Source organism: Staurois parvus, unplaced genomic scaffold, assembly GCF_062004578.1.
Source record: "Staurois parvus isolate SC_StPar_1 unplaced genomic scaffold, SC_StPar_1.0 ptg000191l, whole genome shotgun sequence".
In the NCBI taxonomy this organism is placed as follows: Eukaryota; Metazoa; Chordata; class Amphibia; order Anura; family Ranidae; genus Staurois; species Staurois parvus.
In genome coordinates, this window is record NW_028317987.1 from 5,834,348 (window position 1) to 5,857,310 (window position 22,963).

The window sequence follows — 22,963 nt, forward strand, 5'->3', positions numbered from 1 at the left end:
ATAACGGGGACATTTATAGAGGAGGACACTCCTACAGAGATCAGCACAGGTGGGTCATGAACACTAAATCCATTCCTCCACCCATACTGCTCACTGATTGGTCCAGAGTAGGGCGGGGACTGGGTGATAGCAGCCTGTAATCCCCTGGTCACTTTCCTGAGCTGTGTTCCCCATCTTGCCTGATGTGGGCAGAGTCCTGGTTTGGGGGAACCAATCAGCTCCTGTCTAGTAATCCTCTTTGTATTTTAGTCCATGGCCGGGAGATGAGGAAAACCTCCGAGGATTGTCTCACTTTGTCTCCAGACTGGAAAGTAGAAGATGAGGACATCACACAGTATAGTCCAGGAGAAAACCCGGCTCCCTCCAATGTCCATCCGGCACCACCCAGTGTAGCTGGACCATCGGATTCCTCGTATCCTGAGGAACCTCAGACTGTGCAGGACCGGGCCGGCCTTCCAACAGGGAAAAGCTTTTCCTGTCCTGAGTGCGGGAAGGGGTTCCATTTTAAATGCTATCTTGATGAACATAAAAGATCTCACACAGGGGAAAAGCCGTATTCCTGTCCTGAGTGTGGGAAATGTTTTTCAAAAAAGTCTAATCTTAAAAAACATCAGAGGCTTCACACAGCTGAGAAACCATATTCCTGTCCTGAGTGCGGGAAAACATTTTCACAGAAGGTTCACCTTAGCACACATCAAAGACTGCACACAGGGGAGAAGCCATTTTCCTGTTCTGATTGTGGGAAAAGTTTTTTTCAAAAATCAGAGCTTGTTTCACATCAGAGATCTCACACTGGGGAGAAGCCATATTCTTGTCATGAGTGCGGGAAACATTTTTCATGGAAGTCCAGTCTTTGCATACATCAGAGATCTCACACGGGTGAGAAGCCATATTGCTGTCCTGAGTGTGGGAAATGTTTTTCAGTGAAGTACAACCTTTACAAACATCAGAGATCTCACACGGGGGAGAAGCCGTATTCCTGTCTTGAGTGCGGAAAATGTTTTTCACATATGTCTAGTGTTTACATACATCAGAGATCTCACACAGGGGAGAAGCCGTATCCTTGTCCTGAGTGCGGGAAGTGTTTTTCACAGAAGTCCAATCTTTCTATCCATCAGAGATGTCACACAGGGAGAAGCCACTTTCCTGTCCTGAGTGAGGGAAATGTTCCTCACTGAAGTCCTGTCTTCCTGTACATCAGGGGTCCCACACAACCCTGGAGGTGTATTAGTGCCTTGAGTGCGGGAAATGTCTTCTAGATGAATGTTGCTGGACATCCCAGCTCTCGTGGGGAAGAAGCACACCCTGATATACACCTCAGATATACTCCATGGCTGATCTTCATCATGGAAGAAACAGTTCATAAGGAGATGAGAGGTCCCCAAAGACATGGATGAAGTGTGGGACCGGGTTGGCCATACATATCATGAGGAGAATAAAAATGTCCTGACCTGTCATTGGCTGAGTACATTTTGTGGTGGGAGATTTCACAAACACTTGGAGATCTATTTAAAAATAAAAGAATGAGTTGAACGAATGGGACCGGCGTTCGCCCAGCTGGGATGAACATTGGCCGTATTTTATTTCATACTCTGATATTCTTGGCTCCATCTAGTGGCCATAATGCAGTATTGCACTACTTTTACTGATTGAGGTATTTCATGAATAATACCTCATTATGGTCACTAGATGGAGCTGACGGTCATAGGAAATCAATGTGTTAAATTACGGCCAGAATCTGTAAGGACTCCATGAATTTGTGTCACATTTGTCCAATTAATTTCTATCAGCAGACCCCTTACTCTCCTTCTTCAGGCATGGATTCATACTAATACACTTCTGACTACAGTAGACATGGAAGGATAGAAGGTGATCTGTATGTAAGTCTTCACCTTGTAATACAACCAGTTCAGGTAAACATAAAAAGGAAAGAAAAGCATTTGTGTATAGATAGAAAAACATTATAAATACATTGTTCCCCTTTTTATAAGTGATCACATTCCCTCTGTTCTCAGTTGCATATGGGGAGGAGAAACAACAGCACAATTGACTTCTGTTTACTGGTCTTCCCAGTGCATGGCTGAGCAGGGGGGTGTCAGGACAAGTCTTATTATTGGAGGAGAGCAGGCTTTGTTTTCAGCATGGATGGAGAACTGACTACGATAGTGACAGGGAAGCAGAGGGACTGGCAGGATCACCGGGGATCTCACACAAAGGAAGCAATACAGAGAGAAGAGGAGATGTCTTCATACCAGGACATGGGACAGCCGGCACAGATCAGGAATATCACATCGACCCCCCCAAGCCATTTCTGACACTTTGTTTCCATGTAACATCCAGTATTTTTGCTAGAAAATGTCTTTGAACCCGCAGTGCGCATGCGCTGGGCCGGGACAGGTTATGTGCTGACCGCACTCTGCACGTCCTCCACCATCTGAGATAAATGAAGCAAGTGGGGCAGAGGAGGGGTCCCGGAAACAGCAGCACTAGCTGGGGGAACACAAGATGTACAGTCGGTGCTAATGGTGAAAAAGAAGCCCACACAGCAGCCTCGGTCAGACCGCCAGTCCCCTCTTCTACAGTGAACTCCTCCAGCCAAGATGGCACCGGTGCAGAAAGTCACAACACACAGAAGCCCACCACTGCAGCCGTCCTCACCTCCACCACTGCAGCATCCCTCACCTCCATCACAGACATCTTCTCAGGAGGACACACTCGGAGACCCATTTTCCTTAGTCCCAGGATGAGCCCCTGCAGACGTCACCAGGTGAACAACGACAATTCTCTCCATATCTTGGATCACCCGGGGATATTGGTAGTGCAGCCTACCCAGGGTCCTCCATGGACAGATACATGGCTGAATGAACTGAACTAGTCTTGAGGCAGAATAGATCCATATAACCACCCACCCCCAGCACAACCTGCTCCATATTCAGGACATGAAGTGCTTCTAGCCAGATTCTCCACACTACTGCAGCAGGAACTCTAAAACTTGTGCCATGATAACCACAGACATCAAAAGTGATATACAAACTATAGGAGAAGGATTGGACTCTATAGAATCCAAAATGGATGGGGCTGTGAAACATGTGAACCAGAACTCTAACCTGATTTCCACTCTACAAGACCAATTAGTAGTGAAGAACAAAAACCAAAGCGCACCAACCTTGTGCATTCCCACAGTAAGCAAATGGTAAATGTATTGAATGAAATCTACTCACAAAAGTGGCCATATTTTTTGTATTATTAATATCGTTTGTCATTTTATAATGATCATTGTAAGAAGGAATGTATACTTGTAAGTAATTTAGGGTATTTGTACTCTGCTTTCCTTCTCTTTTCATATTATATGGTGTTTTTGGAACGTAGAGTTCCGTTTTAAGGTTATTGGCCCTTTAAAATATTATTAGATGAAATATTGCCCATATCGAGTTTTTATGTTATTTTATAATTGCATCAGAATAGTATGGAATTGAGGCTGTTGTTTGTCTTAATATTGTAATTGTATATGAATTGTTCCGGTAATTTGTCCTCGGATGAGCGGGGTATAAATTGCTGGCTTGTGTATGTAGTGACGTTCAACCTTCTGCTCCATGAAGACATCGAGTGACGAAACGCGTAGGTTGGAGCTTTGGACTGATGTCCCTACGTTCTGTAAGCAGCTCCAGCTTTTTAGAGGGTTTAATGTTTATGCTTTTCATGCTGATGTTGGCTATGACACCTTACCATGTGAGTGGTTCAGATATGTTTTAATATAAATAAACCAGATATACAGTATTACACTATCGCCTGCTTGGTTTCTCTTCCCTTTGAGCCTATGTAGGAGGAGCTGGATATATTGGAGAGTCTTGTTGCCGTGGTTTCCTGTCTGCAGATCATTGCTCCCAAAGCAAAGAGGGGTTGGATATATTGGAGAGTCTTGTTGCCGTGGTTTCCTGTCTGCAGATCATTGCTCCCAAAGCAAAGAGGAGTTGGATATATTGGAGAGTCTTGTTGCTATGGTTTCCTGTCTGCAGATCATTGCTCCCAAAGCAAAGGAGTTGGCTATATTGGAGAGTCTTGTTGCCGTGGTTACCTGGCTGCAAATCATTGCTCCCAAAGCAAAGAGGGATTGGTTATATTGGAGAGTCTTGTTGCCGTGGTTTCCCGTCTGCAGATCATTGCTCCCAAAGCAAAGAGGAGTTGGATATGATGGGAGTCTTGTTGCCGTGGTTACCTGTCTGCAGATCATTGCTCCCAAAGCAAAGAGGGGTTGGATATATTGGAGAGTCTTGTTGCTCCCAGAGCAAACATGCAATTTGCTAGTTAAGTGTTCCTGCATGGCGACCCCTTCCTGTCATCTCACATATATATTCTTATTATTATAGCCAAATTTACCCCCCTAACTCCTCCCACATTTACCCCCCTAACTCCTCCCACAGTTCTTACACTACATAGACAGTAATATACAGAAACGTGCGGATTGGTCCCGATTGGTGGGCTATTACTTTGTGGAACGTTTCCCCGAATGGTTCATGAAATATCGCCATTTTTGTGGTGACATTTTCCCATAGGAATGAATGGCGGAATGTTCAAAACTAGAGTGTGAGCTGAAAAATCAGGACATGATTTGTAAACTGCCATCACTCCCTCATTTTCCAGCCCACCTACACAAATCTTATATTAAAACGTTCAGCTAACCCTGCTGCCACTACAAATGTCCACAGCTAAGCCATAGTCCTGATAGTTTTCACAATATGACCATTTGTTTGCAACTCACGCCGCCCATTGACATTCATTGAAACTCCACTGTAGCCACCTGAAATTTGAAGGGAAATTTCTAAACCGCGACTGTGCCTTCATTTTTCATATTTCAGAGACATACTATGCATCAAAATGTAGGTCTGGGTCTTGTGATTCTCACAATATAAAGCTCTTTGGTGCAGAATTTAAACTTTTAAAACTACAACCGTTTGAAGATGGCAAACGCCAGTGAAGTGGGCAAGTTGGAGCAGTTTGTTTATAAAAGTTCCTCTGAGCTTGCACTAGAGTGAGTTGCCATAGCAACCCAGGTGTGTCAGCAGAGTGACCAATGCTACAGTGTGAGCTGCAAAATAAAAGTTGAAATGCATTTCTCACTCCATCAAGCTTGCCATGTGCACTTTTTACATTTCATCAATCACTTGGTTAGTGTTGGAGGCCAGAACACTTCACACAATTTCCCCAGAAATTGTAGCTTTTCTAGGTGGTCTTGCCATGCAAGAACACTTAATAAGGGAACATGTAGGATGACAGGAAAGGCTCCTGACTGGTGAGATCCTCCAAACATAATGATGACATCCATGAACTGGAGCGAGCTCGTTGGGGTGATAAAGCCAATCTGGAAACACTGTGTAGACGTTCTCCAAGAACTCAGCACACTCCAGGTGTGGAGAAAGTCTCCAGGTGGGTTTAGCCTGTCATTTATCATAGATACAAACACACTGTAACCGGGATGGATCACTATGCCATTTGCTCTCTTTTTTAGTCTGCTGGCATAGCTGTGTCCAAATTCGATAGATCTGTACCTATGATCCGCTGTGCTTTATTTCTCCTCGCGAGACCGACACTTCCTATCCTCCATCCTACAGCCATCATACTACACTGCAGTGTGGATGGGAAGAATACTCTCCATGGTGCAATGATAGAAACTCACCAGAATTCCTGGAGACCAAAACACCAATCATATCAATGTGGAACTCTTTGGAGTAATCCTCTTTGGTGCAATGCCTTTTTTTACACAAGTTTTTTTTTTTACACAAAATTGTCACTTAAATGACATATTTCTCACACAAGCCATGGGTATATGTGGAATTACACCCCGAAATACATTCCGCTACTTCTACTGAGTATGGGGATACCACATGTGTGAGACTTTTTGGGAGCCTAGCCACATACAGGAGCCTGAAATCCAATGACCACTTTGAAAGCCTGAAGGTGCGTAACTTCCTCATTACACTTCAATACCTATCACAGTTTTGGAGGCCCAGAAATACCAGGATATCGGCAAACCCCCCAAATCACAGGTCTGATTTACAGGTCTGACCCCATATCTGGAACGCTTGCTGGTGAGAAATAGTTTTAATGCAAGGTGGCCAGAAAAATGAATGAGGGACTCAGCAAAGCAGATGCTTTGCTGGGGAGTGTAGACATCTGCACATTTGTGGTTAAGGTGATTTATGAGGGGCCAAATTTTGTGGAGCCGGTCAAATTCAGGGTCACCCCGAGGACGATAGAGTGTTTTGTTATTGAAATGTATAAATTGCTTTCTATACTAATATCTATGCCTGGCCATGGCAGCAGAGAACACGGCATATGATGAATTCAGTCTGTGGACCAATACAACCGCAATTCATTTTTTTCTGACAACCCAATGTTTACTTCGGGAATGCAACATGCAGCCTTCTCTGTATGGAAGGCCAAAGGGCTGATATCACTCTCACAACTGTTTGATATTGAGTCTGGTAACCCTCAGACCTTTAATGATATCATGGGCAGGTTTATCCTCCCACCACACCATCTCTTCCAGCTTCGGCAATGCACCAGCTATGCCAACACCTGCTGCTACCATAAAGTACAGAGATTCCAGCTTTTCTTGACCAGCCGCCTCATCGCCCCCAAAAAATATTCTGTCTTGAATATGTACAAACCTCTTAATTTACAATGGATGAAACCATTCAGCTCGTCCTCAGCAATTAATTGGGACAAGGACTTTCCATGTGAATCTCTCATGGATAAACTGCTAAATGGGTAGAACAGAATCACTCATCTGATCACCAATGAAACATGGCACAGATCTCAGTTCAATTAGCATAGACCATTTATTTATGTATCAGAGGTACTGCCAATTTACACAGCACTTTACATATATATTGTACATTCATGTCAGTCCCTAACCCTCATGGGGTGTACAATCTAAGGTCTCAGCTCACATTCATACATTTCTAGGGCCAATTATAGACAGGATTCAATTAACCTACCAGCACGTCTTTGGAATGTGGGAGAAAGCTGAGGTACCCGGAGGAAACCCATGCAGGCACAGGGAGAACATGCAAGCTCCACGGAGGTGGTGCCATGGCTGGGATTCAAACCAATGACCCTAGTGCTGCCAGGCAGAAATGCTAACCATTTGGCAACTGTGCTGACCCATATATACCTTTTCTCACCTTCAAATCCAGTCCACAAGCTGCTCTATGTCCTCTATGTGGCACGCCTAGACCAAGGCTAGCCCATTGCCTGTGGCTGTCACCCAATAGCAGCTTTCTGGGATTCAGGTGGTCAATTTAATTGGAAGAACACAGCGCCTCTTCCCTAAGGACCCCCTCCTGCTCCCTTTGGGTATGAAAGTCTCATGCTCCAAGCACCAAGGTTTAGGACTGCCACACGTCCTGGCTCATGCTGGATTTTAATTTGTCTGCTAGTGGTATGTGGAGCAATCCTGAAGAAATGGACAACTCCTTTTGCTCCGACCATAACAGATGTCAAAAGAAAACTAAGAACCCTACTTTACAGGGAGAAGTTGGACTCTCAACTCTTCCACCATATCTCAGAACCACGCTTCGCCTCCAGGTGGAACGCTTTCATTGACTCCGCTCTCTCCACATCAGAAGCTATACATCTCTCCTCGTTTTCCTCTCCACCATCCCAAAAATCACCTCCCTCTACCCGCCTACCCCCCCAAAACAGCTCTACATTGCCCCTTCACTTCTCCCCTCTCCCCACTACGGCACTCACCACCTCCTCCTGCTACTCCACTCCCCCGTCGACCCACGTGCCACCACTATCAGACCCACACGCTCCTGCACTTCCCATCCCCATGCCACCTTCCTCACCCTTCTCCTTCTCCTATCCACTGGGGACATCTCCCCGAACCCTGGCCCCTCGCCACCTCACCCCTCCTCTAGGGACCCCCCTGCTCCCACCAGCTGCTGTAACCCCCTCAACCTCATACCTGTGCCTCTTCTCCCCGCATCCATCCCCCCTCTCTCGGTTGCACTCCTGAACGCCCGCTCGGTCTGCAACAAACTTACTGCCATCCATGACCTCTTTATCTCCCACTCCCTTAACCTCCTAGCCATCACCAAAACCTGGGTTCAGGCCACTGACTCCACCTCCCCTGCGGCACTCTCCTATGGAGGTCTCGTCTGGTCCCATTCACCAAGACTGAGCGGTCACAAAGGTGGTGGGGTCGGCCTGCTCCTATCACCGCTGAGCACCTTCCAGGTCCTCCCTAACCCTCCCTCCCTAACCTTCTCCTCCTTCGAGGCTCACTGTATCCGGCTCTTCACCCCCACCCCCCTAAGGATCGCAGTGATCTACAGGCCTCCCGGATCCATACCCCGCTTCCTGGATGACTTCGCCGCCTGGCTTCCCTTCTTCCTCTCCTCTGAGCTACCAGTTATCATCCTTGGGGACTTCAATATCCCCATCAACGACAACAGCCCGGCTACTTCCCAACTCCTCCACCTAACCTCCTCCTTCGCGCTCACACAGCACACTCAATCCTCCACCCACATCATTGGGAACACCCTGGACCTCGTCTTCTCCCACCTCTGTACCCTCAACCAGTTCTCTAGCACCCCCTTCCCTCTCTCCGACCACCACCTCCTCACGTTCTCCATCTCCCCTTCCCCTAACTCCCCCCCCCCAGAGCGCCAAACCATCACCAGCCGCAACCTCCGCAACCTGAACCCGGCCCCCCTCCACTCAGCTGCCGACCGCCTACACGACAGCATCCTTCCACTGTCATGTCCTGACCTAGCCACTAACACGTACAACGACTCACTATCAGCTACCCTAGACTCTCTGGCACCCCTAACCACACGCAACATCAAACCCAGACCGCTCCAACCATGGCAGAACGACCACACTAAATGCCTCAAACGTCGCAGTCGCGCGCTAGAGAGACTATGGCGCAAAACCAGGTCCCCCCGTTCATTCTCCCTCTACAAATCTGCCTTCCTCACCTACACCTCCTCCCTCCACGCCGCCAAGCAGGCTTACTTCGTAAACCTGATCAACACCCTCTCCTCCAGCCCTCGCTGACTCTTCTTCACCTTCAACTCCCTACTCTCTCCCCCCCCTCCTCCACTCAGTACCTCACTCACCGCCCACGAGATTGACACTCATTTCCACAACAAGATTGACGCAATCTGTAAGGACATAGTCAACTCGCAATCTACCTCCCCACCTAGCCTCCCCCCCCTATCTCCCCCTCATCTCTTCCCTCCTCTGACCTCGCAACCGCACTGCCCCCCTCCACACCCAAGACCCCGCTTACCGTAACCCCCCCAGCTCTGCACTCCTTCAGCCCCGCTACCACTGAGGAAGTCACCAGGGTCTTCTCAGAAGCCCGCCTCACTACCTGCCCCCTGGACCCTATCCCCTCTCGACTCCTCCAGTTACCCCCCTCTTCCCTCATCTGCTCCCTCACCCACATCTTCAATCTCTCCCTCTCTACCGGCGTATTCCCCTCCCCCCTAAAGCATGCGCACATCACCCCCATACTCAAAAAGCCCTCCCTGGACCCCTCTGACCCAAACAACCTCAGACTCATCTCCCTGCTGCCATTCACTTCCAAACTCCTGGAGCGCTTAGTCTACGACCGCCTAAGCGCCCACCTAACTGACAACAACCTCCTTGATCCACTACAGTCCGGCTTCCGTCCCCTATACTCCACCGAAACCGCCCTCCTCAAAATCACCCCCTCCTCCTTAATAAACTACTCTCCCTTGGCATCAGAGACACCGCTCTCTCCTGGTTCTCCTCTTACCTATCCCGACGCTCCTTCAGCATTTCCTACAATGGTGCCACCTCCCCTTCCCTCCCCCTCTCTGTTGGGGTCCCCCAGGGCTCTGTCCTTGGACCCCTTCTCTTCTCCATCTACACCTCCTCCCTTGGCAAACTCATACACTCTCACGGCTTCAACTACCACCTCTACGCTGATGACACTCAAATTTACCTCTCCACCCCCCACCTCACCTCCACTTTCTCCACCCGCATCACTCACCTAAACGACATCTCTGACTGGATGTCGCTCCATTTCCTCAAGCTCAACCTCTCCAAAACCGAGCTTCTTGTCTTCCCCCCTGCCCGCGCCCCCCCCCACCCTATCCATCACTACTAACATCACCACCATCAATCCCGCCCCTCAAGCCAAAGTCCTTGGAGTCATTCTGGACTCTAACCTCTCCTTCCAACCTCATGTCAAATCACTCACAAACACATGCAGGCTCCACCTCCGCAATATCGCCAAAATACGCTCCTTCCTTACCCCAGACACCGCTAAACTACTCGTACACTCCCTGATTATCTCACGCCTTGACTACTGCAACTCCCTCCTCACCGGCCTACCCCAGTGCAGGCTCTCCCCGCTTCAGACCATCCTGAACTCAGCGGCTAGACTCATCCACCTCACCAACCGCTCCACCTCTGCCACCCCCCTCTGCCTATCCCTCCACTGGCTCCCTATCGCCCAACGCATCAAATTCAAACTACTCACTCTGACCTACAAAGCCATTCACAACACTGCCCCTAACTACCTCACCAACCTGATTCCCAGGTACCACCCTACCCGTACCCTTCGCTCTTCACAGGACCTCCTTCTATCTTGCTCCCTGGTCTCCTCCTCACACGCACGTCTGCAAGACTTCTCCAGGTCCTCCCCCATCCTCTGGAACTCACTACCCCAATCCATCAGACTGTCACCTTCCGGCGCTCCCTGAAAACCCACCTCTTCAGGGAAGCCTACCCCACCCTCACCTAACTGCTGCTCTCCTTCATTCCTCCTACCACTCCATCCCCCACAGCCACTTCCTCCTGTACCACTGCCCCCTCCCTCCTAGATTGTAAGCTCGAAAGAGTAGGGTCCTCTAACCCCTCGTGTGCTGTTTGTAGTTGCTGTAATGTTTCATATATTGTCCCCCCCTTAATTGTACAGCGCTGAGCAAACCCTTTGGCGCTATATAAACTCGATGTAATGTAATGTAATGTAACAGCAAATCCTGAGACCGGAAGCAATATAACTCACTTTTACACTCAGGCTGCTTTCAGGGGATTCCAACCGTGAATAACCCCAAGAGCAGAGGAAACACTTACATGGCGCCCTCAAAGTGGGTCTAAACCCCTTTACATAAACTCAGCTCTATGATGTCCAAGCAGGAGGAGAGCAGAAGGATGACTCTCTGTGGTGTCAGACTTCTCCCTTCTAACCCCCGACACCACAAGCCCAATAGGCAAACACTGCGCCCAACTGATGCTTCATAGCTACTTTCCAAGGTAGAGGTATTCCCTCCCACACCATGCAATATAGAGGCCTGAATACGCATGCGCGTGCCCGTATGGCACCAGTAACTTCAGTCTCTTGGTAGGATAGGACAGGACAGATAGGAGTCATTTCCTCCCCTACACAAGGATCTACAGTCCATACACACCCAGCACAAGGCCGGGGTCACACTACCAGACGCTTCTCGGGGCTGCAGTTCCTCTGAGCTCCACAAGGTGGGGATCTCACTTCTACCCACACAGGAAGTCTCTATGGAAGACAGACAGGAAGTGATGTCAGGTACAGGCAGGAAGTTCCGGGTGAGAGCTGAGTTGGGAAGAAGCAGAGAGGAGACGTTGCTGGAAGTGGCAGCAGAGGAGGTAATAAGATGTTATTTCCTATTTACACCCAGTAACCCCCCATCATGTCCATCCTCTTGCTTCATAGTCATGTCCGTCCTCTTTCTCCATAGTCATGTCCGTCCTCTTCCTCCATAGTCACTGTGACGTCTTTTATCTCCAGCAGATGATGGTACACACATATATAGTGTGGGAACCCAGATTAACCCCTTCAGGGGCAGAACATTCTCCTCATTGTGGAGAGGTGTCACCTCACCTCATCAGTCTATACTAATGGATTATACCACTTTTATAAGTGGCAGGGGATGGAGAATCCTATGACATCACACTGACCTCGCAGCTTCTCCCCCAATGTCCTTCCAACCAGAGTCAGAGAGTCCTATGACATCACACTGACCTCACAGCTCCTCCTCCCAATGTCCTTCCAACCAGAGTCAGAGAATCCTATGACATCACACTGACCTCACAGCTCCTCCTCCCAATGTCCCTCCATCCAGAGTCAGAAAATCCTATAACATCACACTGACCTCACAGCTCCTCCTCCCAATGTCCCTCCATCCAGAGTCAGAGAATCCTATGACATCACACTGACCTCACAGCTCCTCCTCCCAATGTCCCTCCATCCAGAGTCAGAGAATCCTATGACATCACACCGACCTCACAGCTCCTCCTCCCAATGTCCCTCCATCCAGAGTCAGAGAATCCTATGACATCGTGCCGACCTCACAGCTCCTCCTCCCAATGTCCCTCCATCCAGAGTCAGGGAATCCTATGACATCACACCGACCTCACAGCTCCTCCTCCCAATGTCCCTCCATCTGGCTTTTTTCTGATGCTCTTAGGATGTGGGGCCCCTTGGTATCCTCACATGTAAAGTGGGACTGTTGGTCCTGCGTTGTATGTAATGACATCAGAATGCTGCAACAAGCCTATACCCTGCGTAGTGTGGGGGTCCTGTGGGGGGAATTATACCTCAGCCTGAAGTGGGGCTTTAATAAAATGGAGACCTGAATGGAGAGGTGAGGAGGATTCTGGGAATATCATTTGATGTGACTATTTGTGTTCAGATGTAGAGTTTTCCTCCTGTGAAGTCTGGAGATCATATGACATCACATTGCCTCCACCTCCCTCCCTGATAGAAGAGAGAAAGAAGAAGAAGATTCTAGAAGTCACCAGAGAGATCACTGAGCTGCTGACAGGAGAGGTGAGCGGTGCCGGGAATTCTGGGACATTCTCCAGTAACAGACAAGGGATGTGTCTGGATGGTGACTGTATCATTGTGTGTGTCAGGTTCCTATAAGGTGTCAGGGTGTCACTGTCTATTTCTCCATGGAGGAGTGGGAGTATTTAGAAGGACACAAGGATCTCTACAAGGACGTCATGATGGACAATCAGCCGCCCCTCACATCACCGGGTAAGAGGAGACTTTATTGTAAAGGAGAGAGCAGTACGGAGGATCCACCTAGATCCCCCATCATCTGATAAACACATAGAAACAATGGATTCAGTCAGTGTGTGTGTTTCCTACAGATGGATCCAGTCATGGGAACCCACCAGAGAGATGTCCCCGTCCTCTGTATTCCCGGGATTCCACACAGGAAGGTCACACCATCCCTCACCATCATCAGGTAGATGAGGAACAATCACTGATAGTATCATTAGGATCTGTACATTATCTGCATTGTTACCATTGATGGCATTTTTATTATATATTCAGAGTGGAAACCTGAGAGATTCTAAAGTTGAGGTTAATGAAGAGATAAAAGAGGAGGAGGATGAGGATGGGGGGATGGAGGAGTCAGAGCTTCTAAAAGAACACAAAGATCTGTACCAGGACACCATGGTGGAGTCATCCAGCTACAGGAACCCCCCAGAGAGATGTCCCCGTCCTCTGTATTCCCGGGATTGCACACAGGAAGGTCACACCATCCCTCACCATCATCAGGTAGATGATGACAATTATTGGTAGTTGTGATTTATACACAGCATGTTTGTTACAATGAATGTTTTATTATATCTTTCAGAGTGGAATCCTCGGGGATGAGAATATTGATGTTAAAGAAGAGTATAAAGAGGAGGATGAGGAGTATGGAGTGATGGAGGAGTTTTCAGAAGGACACAAGGATACGATGGAGCCACCTAATACCAGGAACCCACCAGAGAGATGTCCCCGTCCTCTGTATTCCCAGGATGCCACACAGGAAGGTCACACCATCCCTCACCATTGCAAGGTTGGTGGGATGGAGTATCTAGAACATGGACTTGTAAAGATGATGTGTGGAGTTCTTTTATGTGACCTTATATCTTACAGATGATATTTTCTCTCATTTTCTTGATTTAGAGTGGAGATCCAACCAATATCAAATGTGAGGTGAAAGCAGAAGAAGAAGAGGCGTATGTGAGGGATGATCAGCAGTCTATGGAGGAGGATGGAATAACGGGGACATTTATAGAGGAGGACACTCCTACAGAGATCAGCACAGGTGGGTCATGAACACTAAATCCATTCCTCCACCCATACTGCTCACTGATTGGTCCAGAGTAGGGCGGGGACTGGGTGATATCAGCCTGTAATCCCCTGGTCACTTTCCTGAGCTGTGTTCCCCGTCCTGTATTCCTGGATTTCTCTCGGATAATCTTCCTTCTCTGTGCTGCAGACAATTTATGTATCTAGACTGGATTTATGGAGGTTCTGGGGTTCAGCTGGCAGCAAAATGTTCATTTTCACCATAGACATTACTTGACCTAGGCACCTGGGGTGTGTGCTTTTGGTATTCTGCCCCATGCCCGGGTTTAGTAAAATCTCTGATAGAACAAGTCTCCCAGGGCTACTTGTTCTGTTGTCTGCTGGCTGTGCCGGGTGGAGGGGTATGTCTGTAGTGTCTCAGACCCAAGTCACTGAGTGCAGTCTCAGGAGATGGGAGGCAGCGGTGTGGGATCTCTGCAACTTGTCTACAGTAAACATTTAAGCTTCCGCTGATTGCTGAATACCAATATTATGTCCCCTGCACTATATACTCTATGCTGTACATTACATACTCCTGATCCCTGCACTTGATACTCTGATGTACGTTACATTCTCCTTACCCCTGCACTATATACTCTATTTTGTACATTACATACTCCTGACCCCTGCACTATATACTCTATTTTGTACATTACTTCTGAGAACATCTTAGTGACCTCTTCAGTAGTAGCGAGGTCAAAAGAGGAAAGTGTTGAGGGAGGTTTAGTATAAGGTATGCTAAGTGGGATGGATGTCTGTGCAGTGGTGATGCCCCTACGAATTGTGTCAATCTTGTTTTTGAAATGATTTGCCATCTTGTGAGCAGTGAATGAGGTACTGGGTGGAGGTGGGGGTGGAGAAAGTAGAGAGTTAAAAGTAGAGAAGAGACGACAAGAACTAGATGACAAGGTATTGCTGAAAGTGACAAAGTAGGTTTGTTTGGCAGCATGGAGGGAGGAATTGTATGTGAAGAAAGCAGATTTATATTGGGTGAATGCTTGTTGAGATTTGGTTTTACACCACAATTGCTCCAGCGCATGACTATGTCTCCTAAGATTTCTGGTGTGGTCAGTCTGCCACGGATGTAATGGTCGGGGCCTGATGCTTCGTGTTGTTAGAGGAGCAAGTGAGTCCAGTGTGGATGACAGTGAACTGTTGTAGACAGCAGTGGCCAGGTCAGGGCAGAACAGGGGAGAGATTCTGTCATAGAGTTGGTCAGTTGCAGAGTGGAAAGGAGCCGGGTTCAAGTTGTGAAGGTTTCTGCGGGTAATTGTTGGCTGCTTGGAGGGATAGGTGTTTGAAGACGAGGAGACCGTGAAGGTGATGAGATTGTGATCAGAGAGAGGAAAGAGGGTGTTTGTGAGGTTGTAGGGAGTGCAAAGATGGGAGAAAACAAGGTCCAATGTATTCCCATCAGAGTGAGTGGAGGACGGTATACATTGTGCTAATGCAAAAGATGAGGTTATGTTGAAGAGTTGGGATGTAGCCGGGTTGTTGACATTAATAGGGATGATAAAATCTCTGAGAATGATAGTTTGTAGTTCAGAGGAAAGAAAGTAGGGTATCCAGGCGCAGAAATCATCAAGAAAGCGGGACACGGGTCCAGGAGGCCGATAGATCACTGCAATCCTCAGAGAAATTGGAGAAAACAGCCGGATGCAGTGAGTCTGGGAAGAAGAGAAGGATAGAGAGGGAGGGTTAGGGAGGACTTGAAAGGTGCTCAGTGGGGATAGAAGCAAACCAACCCCACCACCTTTCTGACTACTGGGTCTGGGTGAGTGGGTCCAGATGAGGCCTCCATAGAAAAGTGCCGCGGGAGAAGCAGAATCTGCTGCTTGGAGCCAGGTTTCTAATCGCTAGTAGGTTAAGGGAGTCGGAGACAAAAAGGTCATGGACAGAGGTGAGATTATTACAGACAGAGCGGGCATTCCAGAGTGCACATGAAAAAGGGAGGGTGGTTTTTGGGAGCACGGGGGCAAATATTAAATTGAGGGGATTGCGGCTATTCCTGGATGAAAGACAGTGCCTGGTGTGGGGGTGAGATAGTGAAGGACCAGGGTTTGGGGATATATCCCCAGAGGTTAGGAGAAGGAGGATGCCTGGTGTGGTGGTGAGATAGTGGAGGACCAGGGTTTGTGGAGATATCCCCAGAGGTTAGGAGAAGAAGGAGGGTGCCTGGTGTGGTGGTGAGATAGTGGAGGACCAGGGTTTGGGGAGATATCCTCAGAGATTAGGAGAAGGAGGATGCCTGGTGTGGGGGAGATATCCCCAGAGGTTAGGAGAAGGAGGGTGCCTGGTGTGGTGGTGAGATAGTGGAGGACCAGGGTTTGTGGAGATATCCCCAGAGCTTAGGAGAAGGAGGAGGGTGCCTGGTGTGGTGAGATAGTGGAGGACCAGGGTTTGGGGAGATATCCCCAGAGATTAGGAGAAGGAGGAGGATGCCTGGTGTGGGGGTGAGATAGTGGAGGACCAGGGTTTGGGGAGATATCCCCAGAGGTTAGGAGAAGGAGGGTGCCTGGTGTGGTGGTGAGATAGTGGAGGACCAAGGTTTGGGGAGATATCCCCAGAGATTAGGAGAAGAAAGAGGATGCCTGGTGTGGTGGTGAGATAGTGGAGGACCAGGGTTTGGGGAGATATCCCCAGAGGTTAGGAGAAGAAGGAGGATGCCTGGTGTGGGGGTGAGATAGTGGAGGACCAGGGTTTGGGACTATATCACCAGAGGTTAGGAGAAGAAGGAGGATGCCTGGTTTGGGGGTGAGATACTGGAGGACCAGGGTTTGGGCCATATCACCAGAGGTTAGGAGGAGGATGCCTGGTGTGGGGGTGAGAAAGTGGAGGACCAGGGTTTGGGGAGATATCTCCAGAGGTTAGGAGGAGGATGCCTGGTGTGGGGGTGAGATAGTGGAGGACCAGGGTTTGGGGAGATATCCCCAGAGGTTAGGAGGAGGATGCCTGGTGTGGGGGTGAGATAGTGGAGGACCAGGGTTTGGGGAGATATCCCCAGAGGTTAGGAGGAGGATGCCTGGTGTGGGGGTGAGATACTGGAGGACCAGGGTTTGGGGAGATATCTCCAGAGGTTAGGAGAAGGAGGGTGAGGAAAGTAAGATGGGAGCGGGATGTACACGAGCGCACATGCCTTCCAGACCTGGTGTTTGGGTCAGCAGGAGAGTGAAGTATCAGCAGGAGGTGATGAGAGCAGTAGTAGGGAGATGGTAGCAGTGAGGGGGAGATGTACAAGTTTTGGGGTGGAGCAGAGGGGTAAAGATGTTAGATTTTGGGAATGCAGGAAAGTAATATGAAAAGGAGTAGAGGGGACATAATAAAAGGTACACGGAGTGGGACTTGCTGGGAAGGGGTTAATTTGGCCCCTGGGATGATCTGGAGGACCCCTCGGAATTCTGGGACCATACAATGACAGACCACAGGAGCAGGATGGTTCTAAGTATGATCATTTATTGGTAGCAAAAGAAGGATTTAAATACAATTATGGAGGGAGGATGTCTCTCCATCCAATCAGATTATTACAACCAATATCGATTCAACCAATCAGAACATCATTAGCTAAACGTATTTCATAACACGATCTCATCCTAATAAGTATTATTATATACAAATACTGTGTTGTGCAGAAATCAAAGTCCAATATCTGTAGCTGGCGTGATATGACACATTTCGGGCAGGTTGACATGACATATTAGAATTTGTATAAACAGTAGCCGAGTAAATACTCCGTATTGATTTCATCAACGTTCTCTATCTGTGAGATGTTAGTATGTTTCAGAATTATTGAAATAGATTTTAGAGAGGTAGAGATTAACCCTTTCCCCCACAGGACTCAGACTTGTAGGAGATGTTTCCCGGGGTGTTTGCTCGCAGTCTGTCCATGATGCAGTAGAGTTTCTTGTTGTATCTTCCTGCTGCTTGAGTTCTCCTGCTTTAGTTCAACTGCTGTGTTCAACTGTGTCTCTGCACTCCATCAAAACAGCACTCATGCAAAAGCAGCACCCCATCTGTGACTATGCGCCCCATCTGTGACTATGCGCCCCATCTGTGACTATGCGCCCCATCTGTGACCACCCCCATGAGCTGATCTAAATTTATAAGGAGATGGCCAAATGAGCACTCATCTCCGCCCCAATTAGGAACTGATAAGAATCACATGACTAGGGGGGATGTTTCTCAAGCACAGACCAGACACAGGCCACAGTCATTAAAAAAGGTGCAACAAGAGGTGAGAACTAATCAACACAGACAGATATATATATATATATACACTATTTGTTCTGAAATTAAAAGGAGTCAATGTGCTGTTGTAGTTTAGAGTGGAGAGCAGATAGCAGCATTTACCTGTGAAAAGCAGGGAAGGTATGATTAGACTGCTGTGTTCAACTGCGTCTTAGCACTCCTTCAAAAACAACACTCACGCAAAAGCAGCACCACATTTGTGACTATGCCCCCCCCAATCTGAGAAATACTCCTGACCCCTGCACTATATACTCTATGTTGTACATTACATACTCCTGACCCCTGCACTATATACTCTATGTTGTACATTACATACTCCTGACACCTGCACTATATACTCTGTGTTGTACATTACATACTCCTGACCCCTGCACTATATACTATGTATTGTACATTACATACACCTGACCCCTGCACTATATACTCTATGTTGTACATTACATACTCCTGACCCCTGCACTATATACTCCATGTTGTACATTACATCCTCCTGACCCCTGCACTATATACTCTATGTTGTACATTCCATAGTCCTGACTTCTGCTCCCCCCTCCCCCCACTGCAATATATACACATAATATGGATTCTCTTTTGTTCCCCCCATTTCCTACCAGATTGACATTTGATATCGGATGCTGTGATTGGAGCACAGACTTTTACATGGTGATAATAATGTGATAACATCCTCCAGCTTTGACCCTTAAACAGAAAGTGATAATGAGGGAGGAGCCAATACCCCAATGATGGTGGTCTTCAGGATCAGTCCAGTCTTCATCTTGGTTGTTCTCCCCCCATCCTCACTCTCTGACCTCTGGTGGGGCTCAGCCCCCCTGTTCTTCATGACTAAATCATGGAGTAAATAAGGAAGTGCAGTACTTCTTGTGTTGGGAAGATGGCGATGAGTGATAGAGGGGGTGGGGACCCTCGTCCTATAATCCCCTCATCACTGTCCCTCCTATAAAAGACAGTTCTGGTTGTTTCCTCACTCTCTGACTAAGGTCCATGAATAAAGAAATATCCTGGTAGGAGATCAGAGGAGCCATTTCCTAGTTCCCTTGATGGTGGAATTGTAAGCTCCTCAGAGACCAAGCTGCCTGATGTGGGTGGAGTCCTGGTTTGGGGGAACCAATCAGCTCCTGTCTAGTAATCCTCTTTGTCTTTGTATTTTAGTCCATGGCCGGGAGATGAGGAAAACCTCCGAGGATTGTCTCACTTTGTCTCCAGACTGGAAAGTAGAAGATGAGGACATCACACAGTATAGTCCAGGAGAAAACCCGGCTCCCTCCAATGTCCATCCGGCACCACCCAGTGTAGATGGACCATCGGATTCCTCGTATCCTGAGGAACCTCAGACTGTGCGGGACCGGGCCGGCCTTCCAACAGGGAAGAGCTTCTCCTGTCCTGAGTGCGGGAAATGTTATTCACAGAAGTCCCATCTTCACAGGCATCAGAGATCTCACACAGGGGAGAAGCCGTATTCTTGTCCTGAGTGCGGGAAATGTTTTTCACTGAAGTCAAGTCTTTGCAGCCATCAGAGATCTCACATGGGGGAGAAGCCTTATTCCTGTCCTGAGTGCGGGAAATGTTTTTCACAGAAGTCCAGTCTTTACAGACATCAGATATCTCACACGGGGGAGAAGCTGTATTCCTGTCCTCAGTGTGGGAAATGTTTTTCACAGAAATCCAATCTTTACACACATCAGAGATCTCACACAGGGGAGAAGCCGTATTCCTAATGTATGTTTAAAATAAATTAAATAAATAAATAAAATAAATGTAATCTCATGATGATATAATGTGAATGAAGTAAAAAACGTGCCCAGTGCTATAATTGATGTGAAAATAAATAGCTAAAAATAATGTGTATAATAATAAAAAATTATAATATAATGTGCCACAAATCAAATGAATAAAGAGAAACCTCTTTGATAAATAATAAATATGTGCAAAAAATATGCATGTGCAAAGATTGCAAATATTGCCCTAAACACTGAAAAATATATATATATATATAATAAAATGCAATACCCAATTAATTGTATAAAAAATAATAATAAATAATACTAAAAAACGTGCAAATCATATATAGTTGTCACTCCACTTGTACCACCTGGGACGGTAATTAAGGTTACATGCTTCAAATGCTTATTTAGGCTGAAATGTGAACGTCCCAATCTATGTAGATATATGGAAAGTCTAAAGTTGTAGTAGACTGTGATGTTGCTTTCCTTCCACTAGATGGCCTCACAGTTCCTTCCAAGTATGACGGATGAGTGGATAGATATGGGTATCTCCCCTCCTGTGATTTTGGGTCTGTCTCCTATTTCCTATTTAAAGGGGAGGAAGAGGAAATAGGAGACAGACCCAAAATCACAGGAGGGGAGATACCCATATCTATCCACTCATCCGTCATACTTGGAAGGAACTGTGAGGCCATCTAGTGGAAGGAAAGCAACATCACAGTCTACTACAACTTTAGACTTTCCATATATCTACATAGATTGGGACGTTCACATTTCAGCCTAAATAAGCATTTGAAGCATGTAACCTTAATTACCGTCCCAGGTGGTACAAGTGGAGTGACAACTATATATGATTTGCACGTTTTTTAGTATTATTTATTATTATTTTTTATACAATTAATTGGGTATTGCATTTTATTATATATATATATATATTTTTCAGTGTTTAGGGCAATATTTGCAATCTTTGCACATGCATATTTTTTGCACATATTTATTATTTATCAAAGAGGTTTCTCTTTATTCATTTGATTTGTGGCACATTATATTATAATTTTTTATTATTATACACATTATTTTTAGCTATTTATTTTCACATCAATTATAGCACTGGGCACGTTTTTTACTTCATTCACATTATATCATCATGAGATTACATTTATTTTATTTATTTATTTAATTTATTTTAAACATACATTATAATATATCATATTATATATCACCTAATAATATTTTGAGGAGCGCAACACATATATTATTCTATTTTTTGTCTATTTTTCACACAATGTTTTGAGTATGTGTTTCATGTGTTGATGCACCACTTTATTTAAAATAATTAATTGTAAGCACTTTTTTTTTTTTTTTTTTTTTTTTTTACACCATAGTAGCTCACAAGTATACACCTTTAAAAAGAAGCCGTATTCCTGTTCTGAGTGCGGGAAATGTTTTTCAGACAAGTCCAGTCTTCACACACATCAGAGATATCATACAGGGGAGAAGCCGTATTCCTGTCCTGAGTGTGGGAAATTTTATTCACAGAAGTCCCATCTTTACAGACATCAGAGATCTCACATGGGGGAGAAGCCGTATTCCTGTCATGAGTGTGGGAAATGTTTTTCACAGACGTTCAGTCTGCACACATATCAAAGATCTCACACAGGGGAGAAGCCATATTCCTGTCCTGAGTGTGGGAAATGTTTTTCAGTGAAGTCCAGTCTTTGCAGACATCAGAGATCTCACACGGGGGAGAAGCCGTATTTCTGTCCTGAGTGAGGGAAATGTTCCTCACTGAAGTCCTGTCTTCCTGTACATCAGTGATTATAACGGGGTAGACTGATCAGACCGGGGTCAGTTCTTATTGGGGGTGGAATGGGGAAAGATGAGGGGAGGGCTATGGCAGATAAGAATGTTCCCATGTTGCAACCAGTGGAATTGGTACCATTTGTATTAAAGTAAAACAATTACAGAAAATCCATGTGAACAAGGTGTCGGTGAATGGACAAGGTGTCGGTGAATGGACAAGGTGTAGGTGAATGGACAAGGTGTCCGTGAATGAACAAGGTGTCAGTGAATGGACAAGGTGTCAGTGAATGGACAAGGTGTCAGTGAATGGACAAGGTGTCCGTGAATGAACAAGGTGTCAGTGAATGAAAGTGTTTGTTCCCCAATGCCAGAAGTGTGCCCAGCACAATAGGTGAGTTGGAAGGTTTGGTGCATGAAGAGAACTAGGATTGAATTGGTATTGCTGAATCTTGGCTTCATTCCTCACATGACTGGGCCATTCATATTCCTGGTTAGGTTCTCTTTCGGAGAGACGAGGGAATAGGAAAGGTGGTGGTGTCTGTCTCTATGTGACAAGTGATCTCAGAGCGAGTGTGAAAGAGGACCTAGTTGATGGAGAGTGTGATGAGGCTGAAGTATTATGGGTGGAACTGCACATGGGGGGCGGTACTACAAAGGTCATCATTGGAGTTTGTTATAGGCCTCCCAGTGTTAATGAGGTGGAGACTCAGCTCCTCCCACAGATGGAAAGGGCTGGGACAGTGATAATAATGGGGGATGGTAATGACCCGGAAAGTAAATGGAGTAATGGAACTGCCGGTGTAAACACAAAACAACCCCTCCTGCCCTCTATGGCCCAGAACTGATCCTCCGTATCCAGGAGAGGTGAAGATGAGTCCAGGACAGAAGTAGGACTCTCAAGTATTTGAAAGTGGGGATGTAGTTGGCCTCATGGAGTGTGTTGTACGAGCGAGGGAGATGAATGCCCAAATAATCCAGGTAGGAGGTGGGCCAAGGAAACCATCATTCTGTTTTACAGAGGTGAGCG

General features: G+C 46.8%; 1 protein-coding gene across 1 annotated transcript in view; it reads left to right on the forward strand.

The window, feature by feature from the left end:
- The first annotated feature begins 200 nt into the window (after positions 1 to 200).
- LOC149461920 (uncharacterized) overlaps positions 201 to 22,963 on the forward strand; it is a 77,463-nt gene continuing 54,700 nt past the window's right edge. The window contains exons 1-3 of the mRNA XM_089677751.1: positions 201 to 1,154; positions 19,666 to 20,118; positions 21,505 to 21,888. Coding sequence (XP_089533877.1) covers positions 264 to 1,154; positions 19,666 to 20,118; positions 21,505 to 21,888 — 1,728 coding nt within the window. The 5' untranslated portion in view covers positions 201 to 263. The remainder of the gene's footprint in view (positions 1,155 to 19,665; positions 20,119 to 21,504; positions 21,889 to 22,963) is intronic.